Source organism: Littorina saxatilis, linkage group LG10 (assembly GCF_037325665.1).
Source record: "Littorina saxatilis isolate snail1 linkage group LG10, US_GU_Lsax_2.0, whole genome shotgun sequence".
In the NCBI taxonomy this organism is placed as follows: domain Eukaryota; kingdom Metazoa; phylum Mollusca; class Gastropoda; order Littorinimorpha; family Littorinidae; genus Littorina; species Littorina saxatilis.
The window spans coordinates 46,578,987-46,605,366 of record NC_090254.1 but is presented as its reverse complement, the minus strand read 5'-3'; the positions used below and the strand labels follow the sequence as shown (position 1 = coordinate 46,605,366).

Below are 26,380 nucleotides of genomic sequence, written 5' to 3'. Positions count from 1 at the left end.
GACCTTGACCTTTCATGACATCATACACTAAGAACTGCTTTACACATTTTTCCTACCAAAATACATGTGACCTTGACCCAAGGTCAAGGTCATCCAAGGTCATGCAACACAAAGCTGTTAATTCAAGACATAGGAAGTACAATGGTGCTTCTACCATGAGATATGGTCACTTTTAGTGGTTCACTACCTTATTTTGGTCACATTTCATAAGGGTCAAAGTGACCTTGACCTTGATCATATGTGACCAAATGTGTCTCATGATGAAAGCATAACATGTGCCCCACATAATTTTTAAGTTTGAAACAGTTATCTTCCATAGTTCAGGGTCAAGGTCACTTCAAAATATGTATACAATCCAACTTTGAAGAGCTCCTGTGACCTTGACCTTGAAGCAAGGTAAACCAAACTGGTATCAAAAGATGGGGCTTACTTTGCCCTATATACCATATATAGGTGAGGTATTCAATCTCAAAAACTTCAGAGAAAATGGGAAAAATGTGAAAAATAGCTGTTTTTTAGACAACATTAATGGCCCCTGCGACCTTGACCTTGAAGCAAGGTCAAGATGCTATGTATGTTTTTTGGGGCCTTGTCATCATACACCATCTTGCCAAATTTGGTACTGATAGACTGAATAGTGTCCAAGAAATATCCAACGTTAAAGTTTTCCGGACGGCCGGCCGGCCGGACAGACGACTCGGGTGAGTACATAGACTCACTTTTGCTTCGCATGTGAGTCAAAAATGGATGTCTTGTATACTTAATTACTTTCCATTTACATATTTTTTTTATAAATGTTGATGGATGAATGATGATACATTGTAGACGGATGCATGTTATTGATTAAAAGCCCCACAATGATGTGCTTGGCAAGAAAAAAAAAGAAAATGGATGACTTTGCATGCAAAACAAAAAATGGATGAGGCAATAGGTGCCAAAGTTTGAGGCAGATCCGAGTGCTGGTTTACATTTGCTGGAGATGGGGGCCCGGAACCTCAGTTGGTAGAGCACTGGACTTGTGATCGAAAGGTCGCAGGTTCGAATTCGGGCCGGGACGGACACGGGTCAACTTTATGTGCAGACCCAGAGACGGAAGCCATGTCCCACCCCCGTGTCATCACAATGGCACGTAAAAGACCTTGGTCATTCTGCCATAAGTGCAGGTGGCTGAATACACCTAAACACGCAGACACTTGGGTAGCGCGACTCCGTTGCTGCTAGCTTTCCACTGGGAGGAAGCGACCCGAATTTCCCAGCGATGGGACAATAAAGTAATGAAAATGAAAATGAAAATGAAATGAAAGATGGGAACGCGCAAGAAAATTTATCGATCACCGTCCTTGGTAATGCGTACAGTAGCTGTGGAGATAAACTGACCTTGGCCTGTGCTTCCTTCGCTGCGGGTCACAAAAGCGCAACTCACCGAGCATAGCGCGCCGGAACAGGATAGTAAGCACAGGCCCAGGACTGTTAGTCTCCACGGGTAGTGTACTCAGTACCACTGACGGGATCGATACTTTTTCATGCGTGTTCCCATCTCCAGCAAATGTAAACCAACACTCGGATCTGCCTCAAACTTTGGCACCTATTGCTTCATCCATTTTTTGCTTAGCATGCAAAGTCACAATTTTTACACCCCCGGTATACCGTATAGGGGTGTGTATAGGATTCGGTCGATGTGTTTGTTTGTTTGTGTTCGCATAGATCTCAAGAATGAACGGACCGATCATCACCAAACTTGGTGAACAGGTTCTAGACATTCCTGAGACGGTCCTTACAAAAATTGGGACCAGTCAAACACACGGTTAGGGAGTTATTGGTGGATTAAGATTCTACAAGGACTTATAGAGGGACATATTAATGGTCAAAGGGAAATAACCTTCTCAGTTGGTGGCAGTGAGAATGGTAAGGACGGGGGTGTTTTTCCTACCTCGGAGGAATTTCTTGTTTAACCTAAAACCCTGAATTAATATGAATATTTGTTTAGTTCTTTTGGAAAAGTTACGTAATACGACACGCTAAGTATACACATTCGCAAAACGTAACACACATTTTGGTCAGCCTATTGGTCATAACTTCTGAACTTTCCAAAGCAAATCATTGAGAACTTGAGCAGATGGCTCTTTGGGTGGAGGACCCCCTCAAAAATGGCCGCAAAATGTGCCTTTTTGGGCCTCTGAAACGGTTGACACCTACCGCCTTTGACAAAAGGCTACATAAAGACTAGAGAAGTCAGGTGCATAAAACAAAATGTTCTGAACAGGAAATTGAATGGCCTTTTCAATGGTTGTCAGAAATGTTTGGTTTGTGCATATTCTGATTTTTTGCAGATTTTAAAATACTGGGCTATGGTTTTTGTCAGGTCGATTTTAGGGGTGACCTTGTTTGACAGGCTGTCACGGGATGCCTATACAAAGTACCATCAATCGGACAAATGATATGTACAGCTGACATAATTACCTTTTGGGGCATATATAACGTTCAACTAAAATAAATTGTGTTTTAATGCTTTTCTTTGCGTGCAAAAATTGTTGCAATAATTTGTTGGCCAAGTTTACATTAGGAACTGAAACAGTGAAAGTGGAAGTGCATTTCGCAAGCAAGCTGTTTCCTGCATGCTAGGAAGCGCGCAAATAACTAGTAATGAATGCGCCTTTGGCAATGAGCCAAGAAAGGAAAATGACATTAAATACGACATCGCATGAGATTGAGACAGAGTTTAATTTATCGCTACAAAAGAATGTGTATACACCCAACAAATAGACAACTTGCAAGTTGCATTTGAAATATCTATATCTTTGGCAGGTGTGGGCCTGGGAGTTGAACTTGAAAATAACCAGATTACTACATGTATACATACATGTGTGTACTATGAGTATGATGAGGAATAGGCCTAAAATTAAAAAGAAAGAAAATTGCCATGAGGGAGAATCTTATTTTTGAATGATGTAATGAAGTGGTGATTTGGTGAATACATACATTTGTCAAGACAAAACAGAGACAATGACACATGTAGACAAAAAGAAACTGTTGGATTTATTGAAATATAGATAGTCTATCAATAAATTATTAATATTAAATGACACTAGCAGGTAGACCAGATCTGATAAATTTCCTCTCTGCATTAAGATTATTATTTAGCACACAGCAGCTCAAATGCTGAAGCACACAAAGAGGTACAATGGCAGACATCCTACAGATTGGTACACAGGTGGTACGGGTAGGAACCATCCATGGAAAAGCACAACAGTCCCTCCATCAGTCCGTGATAGTTGATATTGATAATGATACAGCCTACAAAGTACAATCCATCATTGGCATTAAATGATTAATAAGGTCAACTCCTTTGTAGAGTTAACTGTTAACATCGTATTTATCAAAGAAAGTACCCATACCCAACACAACAATACAAAAAGGGTGCAGTTGGCAGGTGTGGGATCGAGTTCCTTTTACATGTCTAAATGTAGTCAGGCAGTCACTCCTGCTTGATCAGTTGATGATTCACACATTCATCTGATGGTAATACAGTACACGTGCTTGGCACTTGGCAGGACTTTAAAGTGTAACTAAACAGACATTTTGAAGTGTCAGCTTTACTGAATTGCTTTATGTTTTGTCCAAGTATAGACCTGTAGAAGCGATACTGGACGATTTTTCCAACGTTTACTGTGTTTTCTGATTTACTACGATTTTTTAAAAGTGTTGAACCCATTTCAGATTTACCTGCTTATCTGTTCTTGATTTGATACTTCCAAAGAACAAGTGGTACTTTGAGTTCCGGTTTTATGTTTTAACCAATCAGAATTTGGTTCCTAAATAAAATCGTCTGCTGCCTGTCCCAGCAGAGTCGGCAACAAGCACTGCTTGCCACATGTGTGATGTTAACAACAGAAATAGCCATAAATTGGGCAAGGTAGCAATGTAAATGAATTGGATCTAACTAATGTGCTTGTACTGCATCTCTGGCCTTTGAATTCACTCCAAATGTACTGGCTCAGCGTGAGAGGCAACATCCTGTCGAAGTCGTAAGCACGAGGCTGACTGGGAGATTATTATTCGAAGAGCATGCTGAAACGGATTGTAAGTACAATATTTTACATGTTCTCGACATTTCTGTTGATCTTTCCTTAACTTTAATTGTTTCCTTGATTTAAAACCCTAGGGCTTGTATTTTCAGTTGTGATACTAAGCACGTATCTTTACCACAGTATCTGATCACTTCACACTTGAATTTTGGAATGATGAAGTGGAATTATTTCTGGATCTAATTTATTCCTTGTTCTCCCCCTCTCGATTCCTTTTTTCGCCACATATGTATTGTCGTGTAAGGGGGTAGATGCGTGTACTGGCTGATTTTTTTACTTCGGTCAGATACAGATGATTGGAAAAAACACTTGTCAAGGATTTCAGAATTTAATAGATCTGTTCGAAGTTTTTACGGGATGGGTCCTGTTACAATACAGACTGAATGTGCCCAAGATGAACTTTTGATTAAACATACACACACAAATGTCGTGAAATGAATCTCTTGATTTTGTTATACGGCGAATGTCCAGTTTCCATCACCACGTCTGTGGTATGTTTTTATGCTGTTTGATTGAATAGACTGACGTGCATTCTCTCGCAAATGTGCGCGCGTGTGTGTTTGTCTGTGCCTCAGACTTATTAATCAAAGATGATGTTGCACATTGCAGATCTATGCGACAGGAGCAAGTGGACAAGACAGCTACATTTGTCTGAGCGAAGATCCAACGGTAAGCTCTTTTAGCCAAAGACAGCGAGCCTGGGTGCATGCATGCAAGCTTCTATCATGTTCGTGTGAGTGCTGCAGGGCTATTAGACGACTTTTCATTATTCTTGATTTGGAGATCCATGCAGGGTATTAGAAAGTGCAGAATATACACGTTTGAACAAATACGATGTGTGTTTGCAACAAACAAACATTGTATTTGTTTAAAGTATCACAAATATTTATTACCTGTATCTGCATGTTTTGATAATGATGAAGGGTAAATTACTTTGACGTGTGCTTTTTTTTTTAACCACACTGATAACGAATGATAGAAACACAGACACACTTAATAACATATCCACAAAAATTGTAACAATAAATGTAAGCTGAACAATGCCTGCAACACATTTCAGGCCTCAGAAGGAAGTAATTATGAGATTCAGACAGAGAGAGAAAGCCCAACACGAAACCAGTTGTGACATTTTTTATTTCATTATGTAATATTAAAAACACGACAACAACGTATTTCCTGTACTTAGTTTCGTGCAATTATGGATTGCAAAGTATGTCTAATTGAGTGGCATAAAGAGGCACAGTTGCATGAAAAACCAACTCGGATCTTGACTAGGATCAGGATTTTACATGGACACAACCTAGAATTTAACATCCTGGGGGGAGGGGGGTACTGCGCCTTTCACATCAAGATGTAAAGATCTATTTTAAATAATACTTATTAGAAGGGAACAAAATCAAACAAACTACAACAATCGTTCCGAGGGGAAAGAATTACCTCTTCCGAAGAAATTACCTCCCTTGCTTTTCTTGTCGTGACTTATGTAGAGTAAAGTGAATAGAAAGTGAATCAGTCAGTAACAAAAAAAACCACAACATTTCTTAAGATCAATGAGGAGTCTTGAAGTATTTGTCAATGTTAATCTTGTATGCATAACAGATAATATATTACGGATTGATAATTAAAGACAATCGTCTCTTCTACAGGGTTGACCCCCCTAAAAAGGACACCCACAACCATGCACATTACTTCTGCATCTGTTGAACCAATTATTTTATATATGGTATTCATTAACTTCAGTTTATGTTCTGCCTTTCCAGTAAGTGGCAATTTTGTAAATTGAATGGTCTGACTTTTGTGCAATTTTAATTTTTTTCTCCAAATTCGGGGGTCGACTAAACAGAACGAGTTTTGACATTGAGCGGTAGCCATTTTTACCTAATTTAAACCCTTCAGGCTTTTACCTTTTTGATTATTTTGAATGTCTGAGTATGTAAAAACATCCCCTTCAACCCCCAGGCTATCGATGACCTGAAGAAAGCATGCAGTTACAGCTAGGTTCAGGGCAATCCTCAGACACGAAAGCGTTGGTGTCATTGGTGATGCAAAAGTTAGATAATTTAACCTACAAATTTGCCATTTTGTGAACTGCACATGCATAAAATCAAGTTTAAGTATGCTGAATATGAAGTTATCCAGTCAATTGGTGTAGAAGTTATAGCATTTCTGTCAGTTAACAGTATTTAAAATCTCTAAAGTAAAATCTGACATATTCGAAAGTTTTGCATAAACACCCAGACAATTTTTACGATATTCTCCTAAGCTTCTCCACTTCTCAGCCCTGTCTTGGAAATGAATTCGAATAAGGCAGTCAAAATAACTTAGTTTGGAGCACCCATCAATCAGAATAAGCATTAACTTTTGACACAGGAAATATCTTCTACCGAAAGCTCTCCTGGTTTTATTCTACATTTTTCCTGCATAATGGTAACAAATATAATGATAAATCTAAACAACGAAGTGACTGTGGTAAGATGAACAAAGTTAAAAAACAAAGGATTACTGTAAATGGTTTACGAATCGAAATCTAAACAAGTTTTAATGATAAATAAAATGATAAAAAAATTAAAAAAAAAAAAAAAGCTAACGTCCTCGCATTTGTCCAGAATTATTCCATGTTTAACATGGGAACAGAGGGATAATTGGTCTAAAGAATTTTTAAAAAGGAGGGTTAGGGTAACCCTAACCTACCCTAACCCTCTTTGGACTATCTGTATGCAATGCCCGCTATAGGTGAAAGACTTTTGTGGAAGCCATGGAAGAATGCATCGCTGTTGTGCTGGTTCAGCTTGAGGTCCTGTCCTAGCGAATATCCTGCACACACAAAAACACGACTTTTTAAGCCACTTATGTTGCATTCCGTGACATAGCTTTGTTAAAACCGTGTGCCTGATAATAATGACAGATTTTGTTGATATACATTTATTTTAAGACACCCCATATAATATTGTTTGACAATCTCTTTCAACATAGTTTACGAATCACCAATGTGTATACAAACACAAATAACCCACAGGTCAATAAATTACTTTCCAGAGAGAGAGAGAGAGAGAGAGAGAGAGAGAGAGAGAGAGAGAGAGAGAGAGAGAGAGAGAGAGAGAGAGATTAAAACTAGAAAATGTGTGCTATATAAAACAAGGATAATCACTGTCAAATCTTTGCTTGTACCTGCATGGTGTTTACTGCGCTATATACACAACCTGTTTTATTTCATTTATTTATTTATTTTTTATTTATTTTTTTTTTTTTTGGGGGGGGGGGATGTTTTGTGATGAGGGTTTTTTCAAAGCCTTTACTGCTTTAGTCATTGAATCCACCCGACTTCGATTTATTGTTCAGTGATGGGTAATTGTGTGACCAACTATGTAAGTTAGTGATTGTTCTGGCTTCATACAATGACATTGCATTAATTTTATAAGTGTATGTGTGTGTGTTTCAGGCAAAAGCTGATATTACAGTCCTAGTTGTATGCAGTACCTCTGCTTCTTCGTTCAGGAATCAAAGTATACAATCTAAACCGATTATTTTGTTCAATAATGTTCAGCTTACCATCCCGAAGGAGGCAGTAACGTGCCGAGATATTGATTATAGATATTAACGTACCTAACCTGGTTACTGGTGTGTTTTCTTTTTATTTCAATAATGTAAATGTGTGACAACTTGCAGGGTACTTGATGTTCAGAGCAATTTTTCTGGCAAAAGACCTTTTATGGATCAAAAAAAACTTTTGTCGTGGTGCACAAGTCAATCAATTTGGTTGATAAATAATTTGTGCTGCATTTTCCCTGGTTCCAAAACGTAGTATGTATTACCACATGTCCTTACCTGTCATTGGCATCACATGATTCTCTGCAAGCAGTCTTTTGTGGAAATACGTCATTTAACACTTGCACTTATAGTTGGGCTGATGGGGTCTATGTCGACCAAAAGAGTGGGATTCCCTGTAGGTCGAGTTCCTGTAGGTGGATTCCCTGTATACCTAAGACTTTAAAATTGGCAATCTAGTATACAGGGAATCCCACAGGGTGCAGTTTTTCAATAAAACTTGCAAACCATACTCGAATTTCTAAGAAATATCAAAAAAAGATCGAAAAACATCAAATTCTAACGATGTCGCTAAGCATCACGTGACTTTCATTGATATTAGCAAAACGCTACAGGAACTACACCCTGTGGTATTCCCTGTATACAAGATTGCCAATTTTAAAGTCTTAGGTATACAGAGAATCCACCTACAGGAACTCGACGTACAGTGAATCCCATTCTTTTGGTCGACATAGACCCCATCAGCTATAGTAGGTGGCTGTGGAACGGTAGACATGCAACGACAACGAACAACAAAAGACAAAGTGTGGAGTACACTCATTTTTCTTAACATACGCTAAGTTTCTTTGAGAATGCTCCAAGTGAAAATCAGGGGTTCCTAGGCCTGATATCACAATTAAACAGCTTCTTCTCAGAATCAGGAGGGAAAAAACGAGATGTCGTGACAAGAACAGACAGCAGCAGCAGCAACAACAACATTGCTAAATCGTCGCTTTAACAAAATTTCATGTTTAGTATCGCAGACAAAGCACGGCTACTGATCCGACCAAAGCCACACTTCATGCACGATGGGCACATTGTTATGGCCAGCTTGTTAACGTGAGCATTGTGTATGTTTTACATAGAATTGAATGTGTTTGTCGTTGTGTCTGTCATCTATCCTAGTCGTTTGATTTAGAATAAAGCAAACTTATTACAATGACGATTTTCTTCGGTTTTTGATGAAGGATTGGCATCAAGACTTTTCCTATTTTCCAACTCTGCCACCATACACTGGCCGTTCAGGTCTGCATGTCGACCACATGGTGTGTGATCAGATTTTTCGGACATGTTCACAATGCTTACATGACCACCAAATGGAAAATCAGTTGGTATTTGTTATGTTTTTGTGTAAGCACAATCTTCATACAAGTAAACAGAAACAGTTTTGTTGCAAACAGAGCCTTCATAAGAAAAAAATGCTTCTATGTCAAACTACATACCCCCTTTTTGCGTAAAATATACCCATAAATTCTGGACATCATATATTTATTTTTTTTCACAACAATGAAACCAAACTTTGGCATATGTTTTAGCAATATATTCACAATAAAACCTATGAGTTTGAAGGCTGCATCTTGTTTTGTTTATTTTTGAGAATTTTTTTCATGGCCAGTTTCTGGGGAGAGACTGGGGAGATAATGGCCAGTATAGAAAGAGTTAATAAGTAAACTAATGTCAGAAGTACATGTAGGTATTTACCTTGTTTGCCTTCGCGTTCTTGATAGCCCGCTGCAGCATTTGTATCACTTCCCTTGACATTCAAAACGCCAATGTATTTCTGAAAGGAAAATAAAGATATTGACCGAAACATCACACAAGTGGTATATCATGCTAGGTTTTGTTTACAGTGCCTGTTCTACGACCACATCTGATTGTAATTTAAATAAAGAAAAACTGTATCCATTTATTACTTCTCTATTTGTGTGTGTTTGTGTGTGTGCAGGGGCGGATCACATCATTTTTAAGGGGGAGTTTCCAAATTTCTTTTAGGGACAATTTGACGACGCGAAGCGTTTAGTTGAAGACGCGAAGCGTTCAACCTCCTTGGGGGGGGGGGGGGGGGGGGGGTCCGACAAATGTTGATAAAAACAAGGAAAATGGATCAATCTGAGCCAAGAAACATCCCCTAATACACCTTCCAAAAAAGTAAATATATTAAGAAGAAAAATGTGAATCACAACAAGGACAATTGATCGATCTGGCGCAACCTGAGCAAACTAATTAGCCAACTTCTTTCCAAAATCGTCACTTAGAATACAAAGGCCGGCTCCTAAGTGGTCCGGAAACCCCGGAACCCCCCTCCGGATCCGCCCAGTGTGTGTGTGTGTGTGTGTGTGTGTGTGTGTGTGACCGATGACCTTCTCTAAATTCTTATCGTTGCGTTTGCATGGTAATAAAGTTTTAATACTGGATATGCCCATGAAAAAATATCATTTCTTGTTCATGTCATTGTGTGTGTGTGGCCAGGACCGTGACTTCTGCTTGCCTCGACGTCTTCAGAAAAGACACAAAATGCCAGCAGGCGTATGTTCTTGGAGCACTCAGTATGCCGTCATCTGCAAACAAATAAATACAAATTATTCAATTGTGTAAATAAAGAACAATCATTTTAATATTATAACAAAAAATTCATATAACTGTTGTCTTCACCAGAGACATCCACTACACTATCTTTAAATAAAACTGCCGTAAAAAATTGAAATACTATAAAACTTACCCCCACTCAGATCTATTTGGGATTATTCAAGTTTCAACCATGAAACGATGCCGGTTTGGACAGATCTGCTAGTTTGCCGCTGAAACTGAAATCAAAGGCGATCTTCAGAACTATTTCTAATCTTGTATTTGTGATTAATATAAAATACTGATCTTCCCAATAGAAGCTGATGTGTATACACGTGACCAGGACAAGGTATTTTGTTACAGGGCATTTACGCAGACGTCGCAGTTCAAAATATCGTTTTAGATCTGATTTTGTACAGCAGCCTGTGTGATTCAGAATCGTCTGCCCTTTATCGGTTTAACATTTTATGGACGATTCCTATGAGACTGCTCAATCATAACTGATGACAAATTCAGAAACAGATGATGGTTTCAAGTAGGCTACAGTAATGATTCGTTAAAAATGTCAAGCCACTCGTCGATCATTCACACTCAAAGAACCCAAGCCAAATCTGCTCTGGTTCCGAGCAGCTTTTTCCAACTGAAACCCTAATTGTTACGCATCTGCCGCGAAAAGATAGACCACAAACAAGCGGCACTGTACCATGCTTTCGTTTATGTTGCTAAACAGATTAAATGTGCATTGTAAATGTGCTTACAGCAAAGAAATGCATCCTTACTTACCACAAAAATACTGGTACCACATTCATCGCACTTGTGTCTTCTTACCAAAACCTATCGATATGTTTGTTTACGATATATTGGTAATTACTAACCGTTAACTATTTTTCAAAAATCTTAAATGACTTTTAAGAATCAAAGAAAGATTCGCTAAAACGGTTGACTTCAGAAAATAAGCAATATTTTTCTGAACCATGAAATAAAAATCGAAAACTCCGTTTGATCTTTTATTTTGGTAGATTAATGACAACAGCCGGAACTGAAAGTACCAGAACCAAAAATTAAGGGCATTAATCAGGTAAACTAAGAAGATTGTCGTTCCTGGCGCGCACTTCACATGTCCGTCAAACAGTGTCCGAGTGAGAGAAATTTTTTTTTTTTTTCGCATTTCGACAGTTTATGAGGCCCTTCTTCATATCAAAGTGTAAAGGTTGTTGAACGATGTTTTTCCTTTTTGCTTGTTTAGTTACACTTTAATTCAATCGATTCTGTGCAATCATAATACACACTCTGGCATTTGTAAGAATGAAATAGAAATAAAGTAAAATCAAACAGATGCCAGTTTCCCTGGAACTAAAGTAGAAGGATCCAGTACTGACTATGATTATCAATGTCTGGAAGAGGTGCCCCGAATGAGGTCAGACACAACAAAGCTTTCCGAACAGCTCTGTTAATATTAATACTATTATTAACCTGCATTAACCCATAATTCCCAAATGTCGACGTTTTATCTATGTTCATATTATTCGTGAGATGACGAAAAGCCGAGACAAGCTTGTCAGTATGGAAACTGACACTGGCAAATTTCAACAGAAAAGGTTGTCATTTCGTTGTTGATGAATAAAGACATGTAACTTACCAGACATCGCCAGCGCACTGCTGACAATTGTCAGCATAGCGACGACACTCCTCATCTTCGGCTTCAAAATTATAAAACAACCAGAAGAAAATCGCCTTCAATTAAACACAAGCTTTCAAGTAATCCTGGTTTTACTCCTCTGTCGCTTGCCGCTGACAACAAATATGGCCGAGCCAGACTGTGTATGTTAATGAAGCTGCTATGACGTCAGTGGTATTTCCTATGCAGCTTTTAACCTCTCCGACATTTCTGTCCAATAAGCTTGATCGCTTTCACAATCGGTTGGGTCAGTGAGGAAAATCCTATGTTTGTTTTAGGTCTGACACGTCATTTTAATATAACAATTGCCCGTTAATATTTAGTAAAACCGAAACTGCACCTAACGACGGGATTTATTGGGTCCGACTAAACTACGCGCCAGCACGCGCTAGCACGTGCCAGCACGCGCTACCTTGAACCATAGCACTTATATACTTTATTTTTATATTTCTAGTTAGTTCATCGTCCATTCTCACATAATACAAATTTTCAAACTTCAATGATGAAAAATACGGAAGTTATGACGAGTTTAAGGAGAGCTAATGCACTACTCTCAAATCCGACGATTTCCTCCATTGACTATGACAGCGCGCTACCACTTTGAAGTAGACGCTACCCGGTGATCCATAACACTTACATAATTTATTTTTATAGTCTATATAGTTCATTGTCCATTCTTACATAATACAAGCTTGAGTGTTGAACATTTCAGTAGTTATGACGGGTTTTAGGCGAGCTAATGCGCTACTCTCAAATCCGACAAAATCCGGCAGTGACTAAAACTGCGCGCTACCAATTTTAAGTGGACGCTACTGAGATTCATAGCTGTTATATGATTTATCTGTATGTTTCTAGTCATTCCATCGTCAGTTCTTACATTATACAAAATTTCAAACTTCAGTGATAAAATTTACGATAGCTAAGACGCGTTATAGGAGAGCTATCCTGAGGCCGTGGCTCCATGTCCGACAATGTCGGATACGGAGTCATTCGTTCCAACACAGTCAGTCGGATTTGAGAGTAGTGCATAATTAGCTCTCCTTAAACTCGTCATAACTTCCGTATTTTTCATCATTGAAGTTTGAAATTTTGTATTATGTGAGAATGGACAATGAACTAACTAGAAATATAAAAATAAAGTATATAAGTGCTATGGTTCAAGGTAGCGCGTGCTGGCGCGTGCTAGCGCGTGCTGGCGCGTAGTTTAGTCGGGCCGGATTTATTTGATGGAACAGCCCGGAAGCTGTGTCCTCGTAAAACGGAAGTTCAATGCAGCTGTTGTTTTGTGTCATGGCCGGGGAAATATTGGCTGACTGGTTGGGACGAAAGAAAAGGTGGGTTTTCTGTCAGTCCTTAGTTTAGAAAGCTTCGAAGCTAAGATAGGACTAATATGGTCCCTCGGCAGGTACATTGCTGGTGTACTGCAGACCAGTCGAGCAGCGACCGAATGACGTTTCAACCCTGTGAACTTAAACAGTTGAAGACAAGAAGTGAAGAACTTAGTAATTTGTATTCAAGAACGTAAAGTTACAAACACAAATTGTATGGTGTATAAGATACTGCAGAATCGCTGGGTCTTATCAAATTCAAGTATCAATGTTGCAGGTTATTTCTGTCTTAATTGTATCAGGCTTGTTACTATGTTAGTTTGTTGGCTCACGTAAGTGTAGCCTATGCGATGATAAACTTTGTCTGTCTGTGCGTGCGTATGTATGTATGTATGTATGTATGTATGTGTGTATGTCTGTGGTAGAAACTTTAACATTTCCGAGTCTATGGATTACGTCAGTCTCGGTCAAAAGTGTTCGACGTGTGTGATAGAAACTATTTGAAGACGTCACATTATGACGTAAGAGGGTTAGACGTCACGCAAAGGAATTACTGAAAGTCTCGGTCATTGTTATTGTGAGCGGGCCGAGACTTCTTGGCAGATCCAGGGTCTCGCTTTCTTGCATAGTTTCACCTATGCTTCACTGTGTGTGTGTGTGTGTGTGTGTGTGTGTGTGTGTGTGTGTGTGTGTGTGTGTGTGTATGTGTCTGTGTCTGTGTCTGTGTGTGTGTATGTGTGACGGAGTGATTGAGTTTGTGTTACTGTTTGTCGATTTCTTACGTGAGCCTTGAAGGCTTCGCCTCTTGTTTTCAGTTTAGTTTAGTTTTGTTACACAAAGTGACCAAGTAACAGGAAGGTGAAGGTTGGAGGCCTGAAACTGTGACACAAACACATTCATGCTTTCCAGATCATTTTGCGGTGCTAAGTACACATCCATATATGTATATGGCTTAAAGGCATATGTACGCGCTCCCGTGTTTACAAAGTGTAGTTTGCCCACAATCGATGTCAAATGCATCATAAGGCCATATAATGACGATATGTCGCAATGCGCGGACCATATACATGCATTACAGCTTGTTCTAGCCTCTGAAAAAGTGAGGATGTCAACAAAGACGCGGAGTTATTTCCCTTGCGTCAACGTTCCCTCTGTTGGCAAATCTATAAATAGGACGATCTAGATCAAAATAAAAATTCAAATATATCTCAACATTTAACATTTTAAGGGGTCCTAGACCACAATATTTTGCAGGGAACTTAATTTAGCATGTCTCCAGCTGTTGGTAAAGCAATTAGCGTGTATATTCATCGAGTTAATATGCCTTTAATATAATCGAGTTTGGTTCCCCTGTTCAGAGTGAAACTGAAAGCGTTTATCAAGAACAATTAACTTATTAAGTCATTGTGTTTTGATTTGTGGTCGGGTCTTTGGGATAAAGATAGTGTTTTGATTTACGGTCAGGTCTTTGGTTTGGTAAAGTTTGTGTTTTGATTTGTGGTCATGAGATCTTTGGCTTGGTAAATATTGTGTTTTGATTTGTGGTCATGAGATCTTTGGCTTGGTAAAGATTGTGTTTTGATGTGTGTGCAGGCCTGTGTGGTGAGGGTGTGGTGGTTGTGAAGAGATGTGGGGCTCGCTGGTAGTCGGAAGAGCGACTGTCACCCTGGTTCTTTCTGCCCAGCCATCGCTGTGAGGGACTGATGTGAGCCACACAAGAAGGGTGTGAGGATGGCGAGTTCAGTGTGGACGGTCTTGGTGCTGCTGTGCACGCTGTGTTGCCGGTGTGGGGCTAGGTTCAGCAGAGAGGTGCTACCCACAGTGAAGGCAGCACCTCTGCTCCCTCCCCCACAACCCTGCTTTGTGTCCTGCAGGTGTGATCGTCATGGCAACATCCACTGCTCTGCCAACAAGACCTTTGTCCAGTTTGTGCCAGCTTTCAACCGGTTCTTGCTCAACTCTAGTGCTGGGTTGGATTCACGGGTCCATCTTGAGACCAGCTCAACCAGCCTGCCCCCCTTCCTGCCCCACCTCCCCGCCGTGCGCTACCTCAGTCTGGCCCATAACTCCATCAGCAAGGTGCAGAACGACGCTCTGACAGGGATGCGACTTCGCGAACTCAACCTGAGTCACAACGCCATTCGTACCATAGAGCCGCAGGCGTTTCAACATCTAGTTGATTTACTTAGGTTGGACCTTAGCCACAACCACCTCAGCACAGTGTCTAAGATTGTGCTCTCGGACCTCCCCCAGCTGGAGGTGTTAGATCTGCAGTGGAACCAGCTTCTCTACTTCCCCCTCCACACGCTCGGCAAGCTGCCGCGTCTGCAGGTCTTGTTGCTTGGCAACAACAGACTGACTTACCTGATGCCGGGCGCGCTGGTCAGCCTGCCCTTGCTGCAGGTGCTGGGTTTGGAGGACAACCGGCTGGAGTCGTTTGAACTGGACGTGGTGACTGAGGCGGCCGGTCTGAGAGAGCTGGACGTGTCGGGCAATCCCTTCCACTGCTCCTGTGCCCTGGGCGGCCTGAGGGGCGTGTTGAAGAGCACAACGGTCACTCTGGCGCACTCTGACCGCACGGCATGCGCTACCCCCGTCATGCTGCGCCACAGGCTGGTTCAGGCCGTCATCTTTGGCCTGGGAAACTGCTCCCTTCCCAAAGCTAACCCCAACTATGATTCTGAGGACGTTCTGTATGTGACGGACGTTGAGGTCAGCTGTGACATCGAGGGCGACCCCAAGCCCGCTGTGGTGTGGGTGACACCGTGGGGTGACCGGTTCGCTGACCGGTCCCACTGGTCAAGACTGGAGGCGGTGTGTGAGTCGTGTGAACAGCAGCGGCGCTATCACGGCATAGGCATCGCCCTGGAATCCACGGTGACAGTGGGCGGGGGTGGCCGCAGTCTCACCATCACCAACTTCCGCAGCTTCTTCAACGGCAACATTACCTGTGAGGCCTTCAACTACCTGGGCAACGACACGGCCGTGCGCCGGGTGCAGGTGTACTCGCCGCTCAAGGGCCACATGTACCGCAGCATCATGGTGGGCGGGTTCTGTGCGGCCGCCTTTCTGTGCGTGGGTCTCATCGTGGGCAGCGTCAAGCTGATCGTGCTGGCCTGCAGGAAGAGATTCAGCAAGCCCAAGGACATCAGCAGGACGCCTGTCAGTGTCACCGACATCTTCTCCCCGGAGGATAAGAACAACAGTCTGTCGGAGAACAGGGAAAACAGCGACGACTTCTTCTTCGACTTCGACCCCCCGGAAACCCCCTTCTCCACCCCCACGGCCAGCAGCCCCCCCGACTCCCCCGACAAGATCCACACGCCCCGGGAGGAGGACGACACGGTGTCGCCCACCTGGAACATCATGGACTCCATGGACGAGGTCCGCTGGCGGCTCCGCTACGGCGTGGGGCGCAAGATGCAGACGGTGAAACGCAACGTCTCCGCCATCAGGGAGACCAGTCGCCGCAACGTCAACGCGATCAAGGAGTCGGGCAGCGTGTACGTGCACAACATCATGGAGTCCGGCTCCACGGCCGCGCTCAAGATGAGGGCGGGGGTGGTGATGGGGGTGGAGACAGTCAAGTACCACATGCAGTCCATCAAGGAGTTCTGTGGCACCGGCGACATGGGCAGCCAGACCATCTCCATGATTTCCGTGGAAACCAACCTGGACACCAACGAGACGCGCGAGATCATAAAAACAGTCACCCTTGTCTGACCACGCGCTGTCATGCTGACGGTGTAGTATCCATCACAACATCCATCACAACAGTCACCATTGTCTGACCATGCGCTGTCATGCTGACGGTGTAGTAAACTAGTATCCTTCACAACATACTCACAACATCCATCACATCCATCACAACATCCATCACATCCATCACAACATCCATTACAAAGGGGAATCAGGATTCTGTTTGTTCGTGGTAGCTTTGCCTGGTGAAAGTGAAAATTATGGGCGGATGTGCACAAGAAAGTTATCAGGTGGGTTGGAGCCAGCATCGAGGTGGGATTGAAACAAACCTCAGTTACAACATGTTCATGAATGCAATCCGACTCTGCGGCTGGTTCCCACTCAGTTGGTAACTCTCTAATCTCTTGTGCTCATAAGCCCAGGTGATGTATTTGTCATTTTGTTCTTGACATGCGGGACCGTTGTTCAGTGTGTTGCTGATGAACCTGTGCATGGACTGTTGGGCAAGCTATGTCTCTGTGCTAGCACTCACTGCTAGTGCCAGTGTCACACCATTATTGGAGTCAGCTACTTGAACTGAAGCTGAGTTGTGTGCTGAACATTGTGAACATTATTGGAGTCAGCTACTTGAACTGAAGCTGAGTTGTGTGATGAACATTGTGAACATTATTGGAGTCAGCTACTTGAACTGAAGCTAAGTTGTGTGATGAACATTGTGAACATTATTGGACTGGAGTTAACGCCCGCGTCTATTTATGACTATCTGGGGCTACAAGTTTGAACAAAATATGGCTGAGAATCCACCACAGAATTCTGTACAGCGAAGGCGGCCTGACACTCGACCTACGCTGTACCCATGACCTTGTCAGCTTCATTTAACGCCTGACTTTGGTGCTAGTGACTTCCTGTTCGCTCTCTCAATCTCAGGGCTGAGCATACTTTATTTTCAAGAGGGATTCAGGTGAAAAAATAAACGCCTCGGCAGAGACTTGAACTCACGACCTAAAGATTTCGGGGCCGATATATATTCTAACCAATAGGCTACTGCGCCAATTTAAAAAAATTGATAAAAGATATTATGAATTTAGTTTATGCTATTCCTGAAACAGCATGTTTTTTATGTGATACCTTTATGTCTGATGCTCAGAAGTGAATATTTCTATTACTTTGATAGCAGATTGTAACTGCATAGTGTTTTGGAGTAAGAATAAAGTATGCTCGGTCCTGAGAGAGCAAACAGGAAGTTACCGCGCAAAAGTCAAGTTGAATGAAGCTGTCATGCAGGCAGTGTAGGTCAAGTGTCAGGCCTACTTCGTTGTACAGATTCTGTATAATGTGATTCTTAGCCCTATCTTATCAAACTCATAGCCCCGGATAGTCATAAATAGACGCCAGCTTTAACTACTTGAACTGAAGCTGTTCAGTTGTTTGATAAACATTGTGTACATTGATCGTGTAGCACTAGCAGTAGCACCACATTCTGTGATCTAAAAATAGCACTCTCGCTGAGTGTCACTGTCAGGCCAAAATAAGTCAAATAATTGCTTACCATGACAAGGTCGAAATAATAGGTTATAGACCTGCACCACGTTTCTTAACAAGAGCGCCCTCGGAAGTCGCTTTCTGTGCTTGGGAAGCGACATGCTTTTGTGTGGGCGGATTCAAGATTGCGGACGACTGTCAGCCCATGAGCTATGCGATCGAGTTTGACAGACGAAACAGGCATTGATTACAAGCGAAGAAGTTTTTGATGACAAAGTTGTAGAATACGATCGTTATAGAAAACATTTTTAGTCATAGTTTACTTCAAAATGATCTAGTGTTAAAATACTTTTTTCATCATTTCTTAATTGGTGTAATTGATGCGCTAGAACCGTCGTATTAGAGAAAGTTTTGGTGTCGAAATGAAACCAAAACACTACGGCCGCCATTTTTGTCTCGTGTGCACTACCTCATAAAGCTGCGGCGCCGCTGAGCGTTCGCAGTAGACAAAGGTTTTCATAGACATAGGCGCGGTGGTAAAACGTTCCGGGACGTCTTACACTGCTTTATGGCCTGCTGTGCATGCCATGTTCCCATGCTGCTTTTCCTGGTTTGGTTGTGTGTGTGTGTGTGTCTCGGGTCAGACAGTACATGAAACGTACTGTGCTTAAATGCCTTGAAAAGGGCATCCCAGAATGTGTGCGGTCTTATTTTCAACTTTAAAATCAAAAACATCATTAGATGGTAAGCCTCAGTCAGTCAGTGTGCATTTGTGTACAAATAACACCTCACTCAACATCTTACAATTAACTAATGTGTGTGTTCATCTTACCTACTACCTGTATAGGTATACATGACACTTTTACCTGAAATGTGCAGTACTTCAAAGTTCAACTTGCAGAACTGTGCAAACAAGGAATCTCCAGAAGGGAAGAAAGATAGAAAAATCTGCTGCCCCTTTTTCTTTTTTTCTTTGTTACTTTTAGAGAAGATGAGGGCGGGGATGTAGCTCAGTCGGTAGCGCGCTGGATTTGTATCCAGTTGGCCGCTGTCAGCGTGAGTTCGTCCCCACGTTCGGCGAGAGATTTATTTCTCAGAGTCAACTTTGTGTGCAGACTCTCCTCGGTGTCCGAACACCCCCGTGTGTGCACGCAAGCACAAGACCAACTGCGCACGAACAAGATCCTGTAATCCATGTCAGAGTTCGGTTGGTTATAGAAACACGAAAATACCCAGCATGCTTCCTCCGAAAACGGCGTATGGCTGCCTAAATGGCAGGGTAAAAAAACGGTCATACACGTAAAATTCCACTCGTGCAAAAAAACACGAGTGTACGTGGGAGTTTCAGCCCACGAACGCAGAAGAAGAAAGAAGAGAAGATGCAGTTGCATTTCATTTCAAAGCACGCTGATAGTGTGATACGCTGATACAGTCACAATTTGATTTGTTCATAGATTGTTGCTCCTATAGCTGCAGTCTTCAGGACTTCTTCAACTCATCAGTTGCCTAAGGTGAGAATGGTTATTGAGAATTCAGGATCAATCTTTGAGTTTGACATTTGCATGAGTGGGATTCTTCCGGTATATAGGCCATAAATGATCGGATTCGATTATGGCCTTTTTTTTTTTTTTTTTTTTTTCTCAGGATTTATGACATTGTTCAGTCCCACCCATGCTTTAGTTTTATATTGTTAGACCCAGGACTGTGTGATATATATATATATGTATCGATTGGAGATTGGATTTCCCTTCTTTGAGCCATGTGACGTCAGAGGCCGACAAAACTTTATAATTTGGTGTTTCAGGTTGACCGAAACTTTAAAGGAACTTCAAAACACACGTCATGCGTGTTTGATTGCATGTGTGTGTGCTGTTCAATGTCAAAACAACAACAAAGTCAGTACATGACGTGTGTTTTGTAGTTCTTTTGAAGTTTCGGTCAACCTGAAACGCCCAAATAATTTATGAAGCTGATGTGTTTGATTGCATACATGTGTGTGTGCACAGGAGTGTGTGTGTGCTCGTTCAATCGTCAAAACAACAACAAAGTCATAGTACCTGAAAGGAATTCGATCGATACATAAATGTTATTTGCGTGTTTGACCAAATATGACATTTTACACAGATCTCGACAGTCATTGTTCACCTCGACCGCTAGCGCGGTCTCGGAGAACAATGACTGTCTCGATCTGTGTAAAATGTCATATTTTGGTCAAACACGCAAATAACGTATAATATATATATATCATTTCATTGCTGATGTCATTGTGGAAGGTCCAGCTGGCTGTTGAAAGAATCAAGTCTCAGCTGTACTTTCATACAAATTATAGTTGCATCTGATCATGATAAATATTACCAATATTATACAAATGTGTATTCTTTTTTCACGAGCAGATATTTCTCACCACTGCTCACAGAATGCGAAGCTAATTATTTCATTACTGAAATAAAACGTTCAGTGAAGCTTTCTTCAGATTCTGCTTAAAATATATTCTTACTTTTTGTACATGTATGTATAGCAAAAGAGATATAATTTATGTGTCTGTATTATTATGTGACTTTTACATATCAAGAAACTCATTCCTATGCCTTTCAAAGAAGACGTGAACTAGTTTTGTGGTGTAATGTATGTTTCAGAGTTGTGTACGTGATTTGCCGATTGGGACTGTTCTCTTTCCTCAGTTGCTGTCATGCTTTCTTAATTCTACTGGAGATTCATAGCGTTTGTCAGTGTCAATGTTACGCAATAATTTCAAAAATTAACGAGACCAACACCAGTCTAAATCTCAGTGTTGTTCCTAGGCTGGTCGAATAAAATAACTTCTTCTTCTTCTGCGTTCGTGGGCTGAAACTCCCACGTACACTCGTGGTTTTGCACGAGTGGAATTTTACGTGTATGACCGTTTTTACCCCGCCATTTTGGCAGCCATACGCCGCTTTCGTGTTTCTATAACCCACCGAACTCTGTATGGATAACAGGATCTTTTCCGTGCGCACTTGCTCTTGTGCTTGCGTGTACACATGAAGAGGGATAAGCCACTAGCAGGTCTGCACATAAGTTGACCTGGGAGATGGGAAAAATCTCCACACTTAACCCACCAGGCGGCCGGGATTTAAACCCTCGACCTTCCGATTAAGAGGCCAACGTCTTACCACCCCGCCACAGTGCCCGTCGAATAAAATAACAAGACTTAACACCAGTCTAAATCTCAGTGTTGTTCCTAGCCTGGTCGAATTGCCAGCAAACGCCAAGAAGAAGAACAACAACAAGGCCAGTCGAATGTCCCATAGCTTTGACACGTAGGATGGCTTGGAACACAAACATTTGTTGTGGCCATGACATTTTGACAGATAAATATATATATATTTTGAATCCAGGTCCAACTGACCTATTGTTCTCTGTTCTGGGAAATTTAAATTTAGTATAGAGTGAGTCTTAAAAAGGAGGTAAAGTTACACAGATTGTCAACAGAAAAAGGAGGTAAAGTTACACAGATTGTCAACAGAAAAAGAAAACAAATCAAGGTCTTACAAAGGGAAAGTCTTAAATTGATGGGTCTTCACTCTTGTACCGGTGTTAGGTTCCCCAGTGTCAGCCACATGTACCGGTGTTAGGTTCCCCAGTGTCAGCCACATGTACTGGTGTTAGGTTCCCCAGTGTCAGCCACATACTGTACTGGTGTTAGGTTCCCCAGTGTCGGCCACATGTACTGGTGTTAGGTTCCCCAGTGTCAGCCACATACTGTACTGGTGTTAGGTTCCCCAGTGTCAGCCACATGTACCGGTGTTAGGTTCCCCAGTGTCAGCCACATGTACTGGTGTTAGGTTCCCCAGTGTCAGCCACATGTACTGGTGTTAGGTTCCCCAGTGTCAGCCACATGTACTGGTGTTAGGTTCCCCAGTGTCAGCCACATGTACTGGTGTTAGGTTCCCCAGTGTCAGCCACATGTACCGGTGTTAGGTTCCCCAGTGTCAGCCACATACTGTACTGGTGTTAGGTTCCCCAGTGTCAGCCACATACTGTACTGGTGTTAGGTTCCCCAGTGTCAGTCACATGTACTGGTGTTAGGTTCCCCAGTGTCAGCCACATACTGTACTGGTGTTAGGTTCCCCAGTGTCAGCCACATGTACTGGTGTTAGGTTCCCCAGTGTCAGTCACATGTACTGGTGTTAGGTTCCCCAGTGTCAGTCACATGTACTGGTGTTAGGTTCCCCAGTGTCAGCCACATGTACTGGTGTTAGGTTCCCCAGGGTCAGCCACATACTGTACTGGTGTTAGGTTCCCCAGTGTCAGTCACATGTACTGGTGTTAGGTTCCCCAGTGTCAGTCACATGTACTGGTGTTAGGTTCCCCAGTGTCAGCCACATGTACTGGTGTTAGGTTCCCCAGTGTCAGCCACATGTACAGTGGAACCCCCTGGGAGGTCTGGGGGGGGGGGGGGGGGAGTCTTAAAATGGATATATATACATCATCAGAGGTTTTGAACAGGAAATCTTTAAAAAAAAAAAAATTAAAAGGTCTTTTAAGGGCAGTTGCACTGTTTGACAACATGGACAGCCAGTGCAGAGTGGTAACTGTTTGACAACATGGACAGCTAGGGCAGAGTGGTAACTGTTTGACAACATGGACAGCCAGTGCAGAGTGGTAACTGTTTGACAACATGGACAGCCAGTGCAGAGTGGTAACTGTTTGACAACATGGACAGCCAGGGCAGAGTGGTAACTGTTTGACAACATGGACAGCCAGTGCAGAGTGGTAACTGTTTGACAACATGGACAGCCAGGGCAGAGTGGTAACTGTTTGACAACATGGACAACCAGTGCAGAGTGGCAACTGTTTCATGAATTAAATTCTTAAACGTCACTAGTAAATTAATTCCACACATTGGCACTAGTGACGTTTAAGAATTTAATTCATTAAACCAATTGCCACTCTGAAGAATGTAATTCATGAAACAATTGCCACTCTGAAGAATGTTATTCATAAACCAATTGCCACTCTGAAGAATGTAATTCATGAAACAATTGCCACTCTGAAGAATGTAATTCATGAACCAATTGCCACTCTGAAGAATGTAATTCATGAAACAATTGCCACTCTGAAGAATGTAATTCATGAACCAATTGCCACTCTGAAGAATGTAATTCATGAACCAATTGCCACTCTGAAGAATGTAATTCATGAACCAATTGCCACTCTGAAGAATGTAATTCATGAACCAATTGCCACTCTGAAGAATGTAATTCATAAACCAATTGCCACTCTGAAGAATGTAATTCATGAACCAGTTGCCACTCTGAAGAATGTAATTCATGAACCAATTGCCACTCTGAAGAATGTAATTCATGAACCAGTTGCCACTCTGAAGAATGTAATTCATGAACCAATTGCCACTCTGAAGAGGCTGTCGATGTTGCTGATCTGCGGAGTGAGTTGACCTGCATATTCCCTGTCAGCACAGGGAGCACTGACACTGTCACTGTCACTGTCAGGGTGTGTCACTGTCAGGGTGTGTCACTGTCACTGTCAGGGTGTGTCACTGTCACTGTCAGGGTGTGACACTGTCACTGTCAGGGTGTGCAGTTTTGGTCTCCTAGGTCAACACCTGGGCTGAGATGCACGAAACCAAAGTGGGTGGGAGTCAGCCGCAGGGTCACATTGGTCGACACTGAGATTCGAGGTGGTTTCAACCAATCAGACCCCGCGGGAGCCTCCAACCCACTTGGGTGGCACCCACTTTCGCTTCGTGCACCACAGCCCAGAGAGGTCGGACACAGAGGGCGGCGGTGTTTTCAGGTGACGGGCTGCGCCTTAAAGTTTAAATTGTTAGTGTACTGGGCTTCCTCTGTGGTTGCACAAACATCTCAGTCCTGCCATATAAATAATTATATGGTCGCTTTGGCTGCTGCATTTTTTTGTGTATGGACGTTTGTAAAGTAATTTGTTTTGGTTTTGTTTGCTTCTCTCTTTTCTTTCTTTCTTTCTTTCTTTGTTTCTTTTCTTTTCTTTGTTTGTGCATGTGTATACATCAGTTATTGCATTACGATCATATTGTGTATGGTCAACAGTCAGTGTCAGTGCTTGTAAAATGTCCTGTCCTATAGCTTGTAGCATTCTCTCTCTCTCTCTCTCTCTCTCTCTCTCTCTCTCTCTCTCTCTCTCTCTCTCTCTCTCTCTCTCTCTCTCTCTCTCTCTCTCTCTCTCTCTCTCTCTCTCTCTCTCTCTCTCTCTCTCCTACCCTCTCCCTCTTTTTCCATACCTCTCACCCCCCCCTCTTTTACCCGTGATGCAAAGCAATATAGATTTGCTGTGCAATAGTGATTGATATCCCCCCGCGGGTTAGGGGGAAGAATTTACCCGATGCTCCCCAGCATGTCGTAAGAGGCGACTAACGGATTCTGTTTCTCTTTTTACCCTTGTTAAGTGTTTCTTGTATAGAATATAGTCAATGTTTGTACAGATTTTAGTCAAGCAGTATGTAAGAAATGTTAGGTCCTTTGTACTGGAAACTTGCATTCTCCCAGTAAGGTAATATATTGTACTACGTTGCAAGCCCCTGGAGCAAATTTTTGATTAGTGCTTTTGTGAACAACTTCAAGAAACAATTGACAAGTGGCTCTATCCCATCTCCCCCCTTTCCCCGTCGCGCTATAACCTTCGTGGTTGAAAACGACGTTAAACACAAAATAAAGAAAGGAAAGAAAGTGATTGATAAAACAAATCTGTCAGTGATTTCCATAGACTTTACAAGGTTACTGCCTCTCTGAACTTTGTTTTATTTCATGTCAATGATCATGCTTGTTCTCCCAAGTGCTTTCTTTGTAGATTATTTTTACAATAAAATCAAACTGGTGTAATCCATGAATTTGGTTTTGCCTCAGGTTTTGTCACCTCTCTCTCTCTCTCTCTCTCTCTCTCTCTCTCTCTCTCTCTCTCTCTCTCTCTCTCTCTCTCTCTCTCTCTCTCTCTCTCTCTCTCTCTCTCTCTCTCTCTCTTTATCTCTCTCTTTCTCTCTTCTCTTTCTCTCTAGCTCTGTGTCTGTCTCTCTGTCTCTGTCTCTCTCTCTCTCTCTCTCTCTCTCTCTCTCTCTCTCTCTCTCTCTCTCTCTCTCTTTGACTGTCTTTGTGACTGTGTGTATGAGTGTGTTCTGTGACTAGTCGACTGTGTGTGTATGTGTGACTGTGTGTGTGTGTTTGAGTGTGTTTGTGTGTGTGTGGGTGTGACTATGTGTGTATAAGTGTGTGTGAGAGTCAGTGTGGATGTGTGTACGAGGGAGAGAGAGGAAGAAGGGAGACGTGCGATGTGTCAGTTGTGTCAAGTCGGTCTCATTTTGCAACGAGCGATCGATTCTCAGTAAAAGGCTCGACTGCCAGCCATTGATTCGCCACCCATCCCCCGTCAGTCCAGTCGCCCCAACATCTTGTCTCACGCGCAGTAAGTGGAGGGGGTGGGGGTGACGTTTGTTGTGGACAAAGTATAACAGTTAAAGGGGAGGATGGGGTTCGTCAAGGATATGCGACGAACCCCCATCTAGATGATCAATGATATGCGACGAACCCCCATCTAGATGATCAATGATATGCGACGAACCCCCATCTAGATCATCAATGATATGCGACGAACCCCCATAGATGATCAATGATATGCAACGAACTCCCATAGATGATCAATGATATGCGACGAACCCCCATCTAGATGATCAATGATATGCGACGAACCCCCATCTAGATGATCAATGATATGCGACGAACCCCCATCTAGATGATCAATGATATGCAACGAACTCCCATAGATGATCAATGATATGCGACTAACTCCCATAGATGATCAATGATAGCCTATGCGACGAACCCCCATAGATGATCAATGATATGCGACGAACTCCCATAGATGATCAATGATATGCAACGAACTCCCATAGATGATCAATGATATGCAACGAACTCCCATAGATGATC

At 42.2% G+C, this 26,380-nt stretch overlaps 2 protein-coding genes across 7 annotated transcripts in view; one reads left to right on the top strand and one right to left on the bottom strand.

The window, feature by feature from the left end:
* Window positions 1-12,168, bottom strand: part of LOC138978958 (calsyntenin-1-like) — a 45,895-nt gene extending 33,727 nt beyond the window's left edge. For all 3 annotated transcript variants that reach the window (XR_011459873.1, XR_011459872.1, XM_070351773.1), the window contains exon 1: window positions 11,875-12,168. Coding sequence is in view for 1 of the 3 variants with exons in the window: in XM_070351773.1 (XP_070207874.1) it covers window positions 11,875-11,929 (55 nt within the window). In the remaining 2 variants the exon portion in view is untranslated. The remainder of the gene's footprint in view (window positions 1-11,874) is intronic.
* A 1,004-nt stretch (window positions 12,169-13,172) lies between these two features.
* LOC138978957 (leucine-rich repeat-containing protein 24-like) lies at window positions 13,173-25,287 on the top strand. Of its 4 annotated transcripts, none has more exons than XR_011459870.1 (3): window positions 13,173-13,247; window positions 14,835-22,107; window positions 22,142-25,287. XR_011459870.1 is itself a non-coding variant. In XM_070351772.1 (2 exons), the coding sequence occupies exon 2, from the start codon at window positions 14,973-14,975 to the stop codon at window positions 16,962-16,964; it is 1,992 nt and encodes a 663-aa protein (XP_070207873.1). In that variant the 5' UTR covers window positions 13,173-13,247; window positions 14,835-14,972; the 3' UTR covers window positions 16,965-25,287. The 4 variants fall into 4 exon arrangements, 1 of the variants encoding a protein (XP_070207873.1); XR_011459871.1 differs by having other exon boundaries at window positions 14,835-22,382; window positions 22,457-25,287; XR_011459869.1 differs by having other exon boundaries at window positions 14,835-22,490; window positions 22,528-25,287.
* Window positions 25,288-26,380: the final 1,093 nt, after the last annotated feature.

Coding starts and splice junctions, on each gene's coding strand:
- LOC138978957 (XM_070351772.1), top strand. CDS start 14,973: ATGGCGAGTTCAGTGTGGACGGTCTTGGTGCTGCTGTGCACGCTGTGT.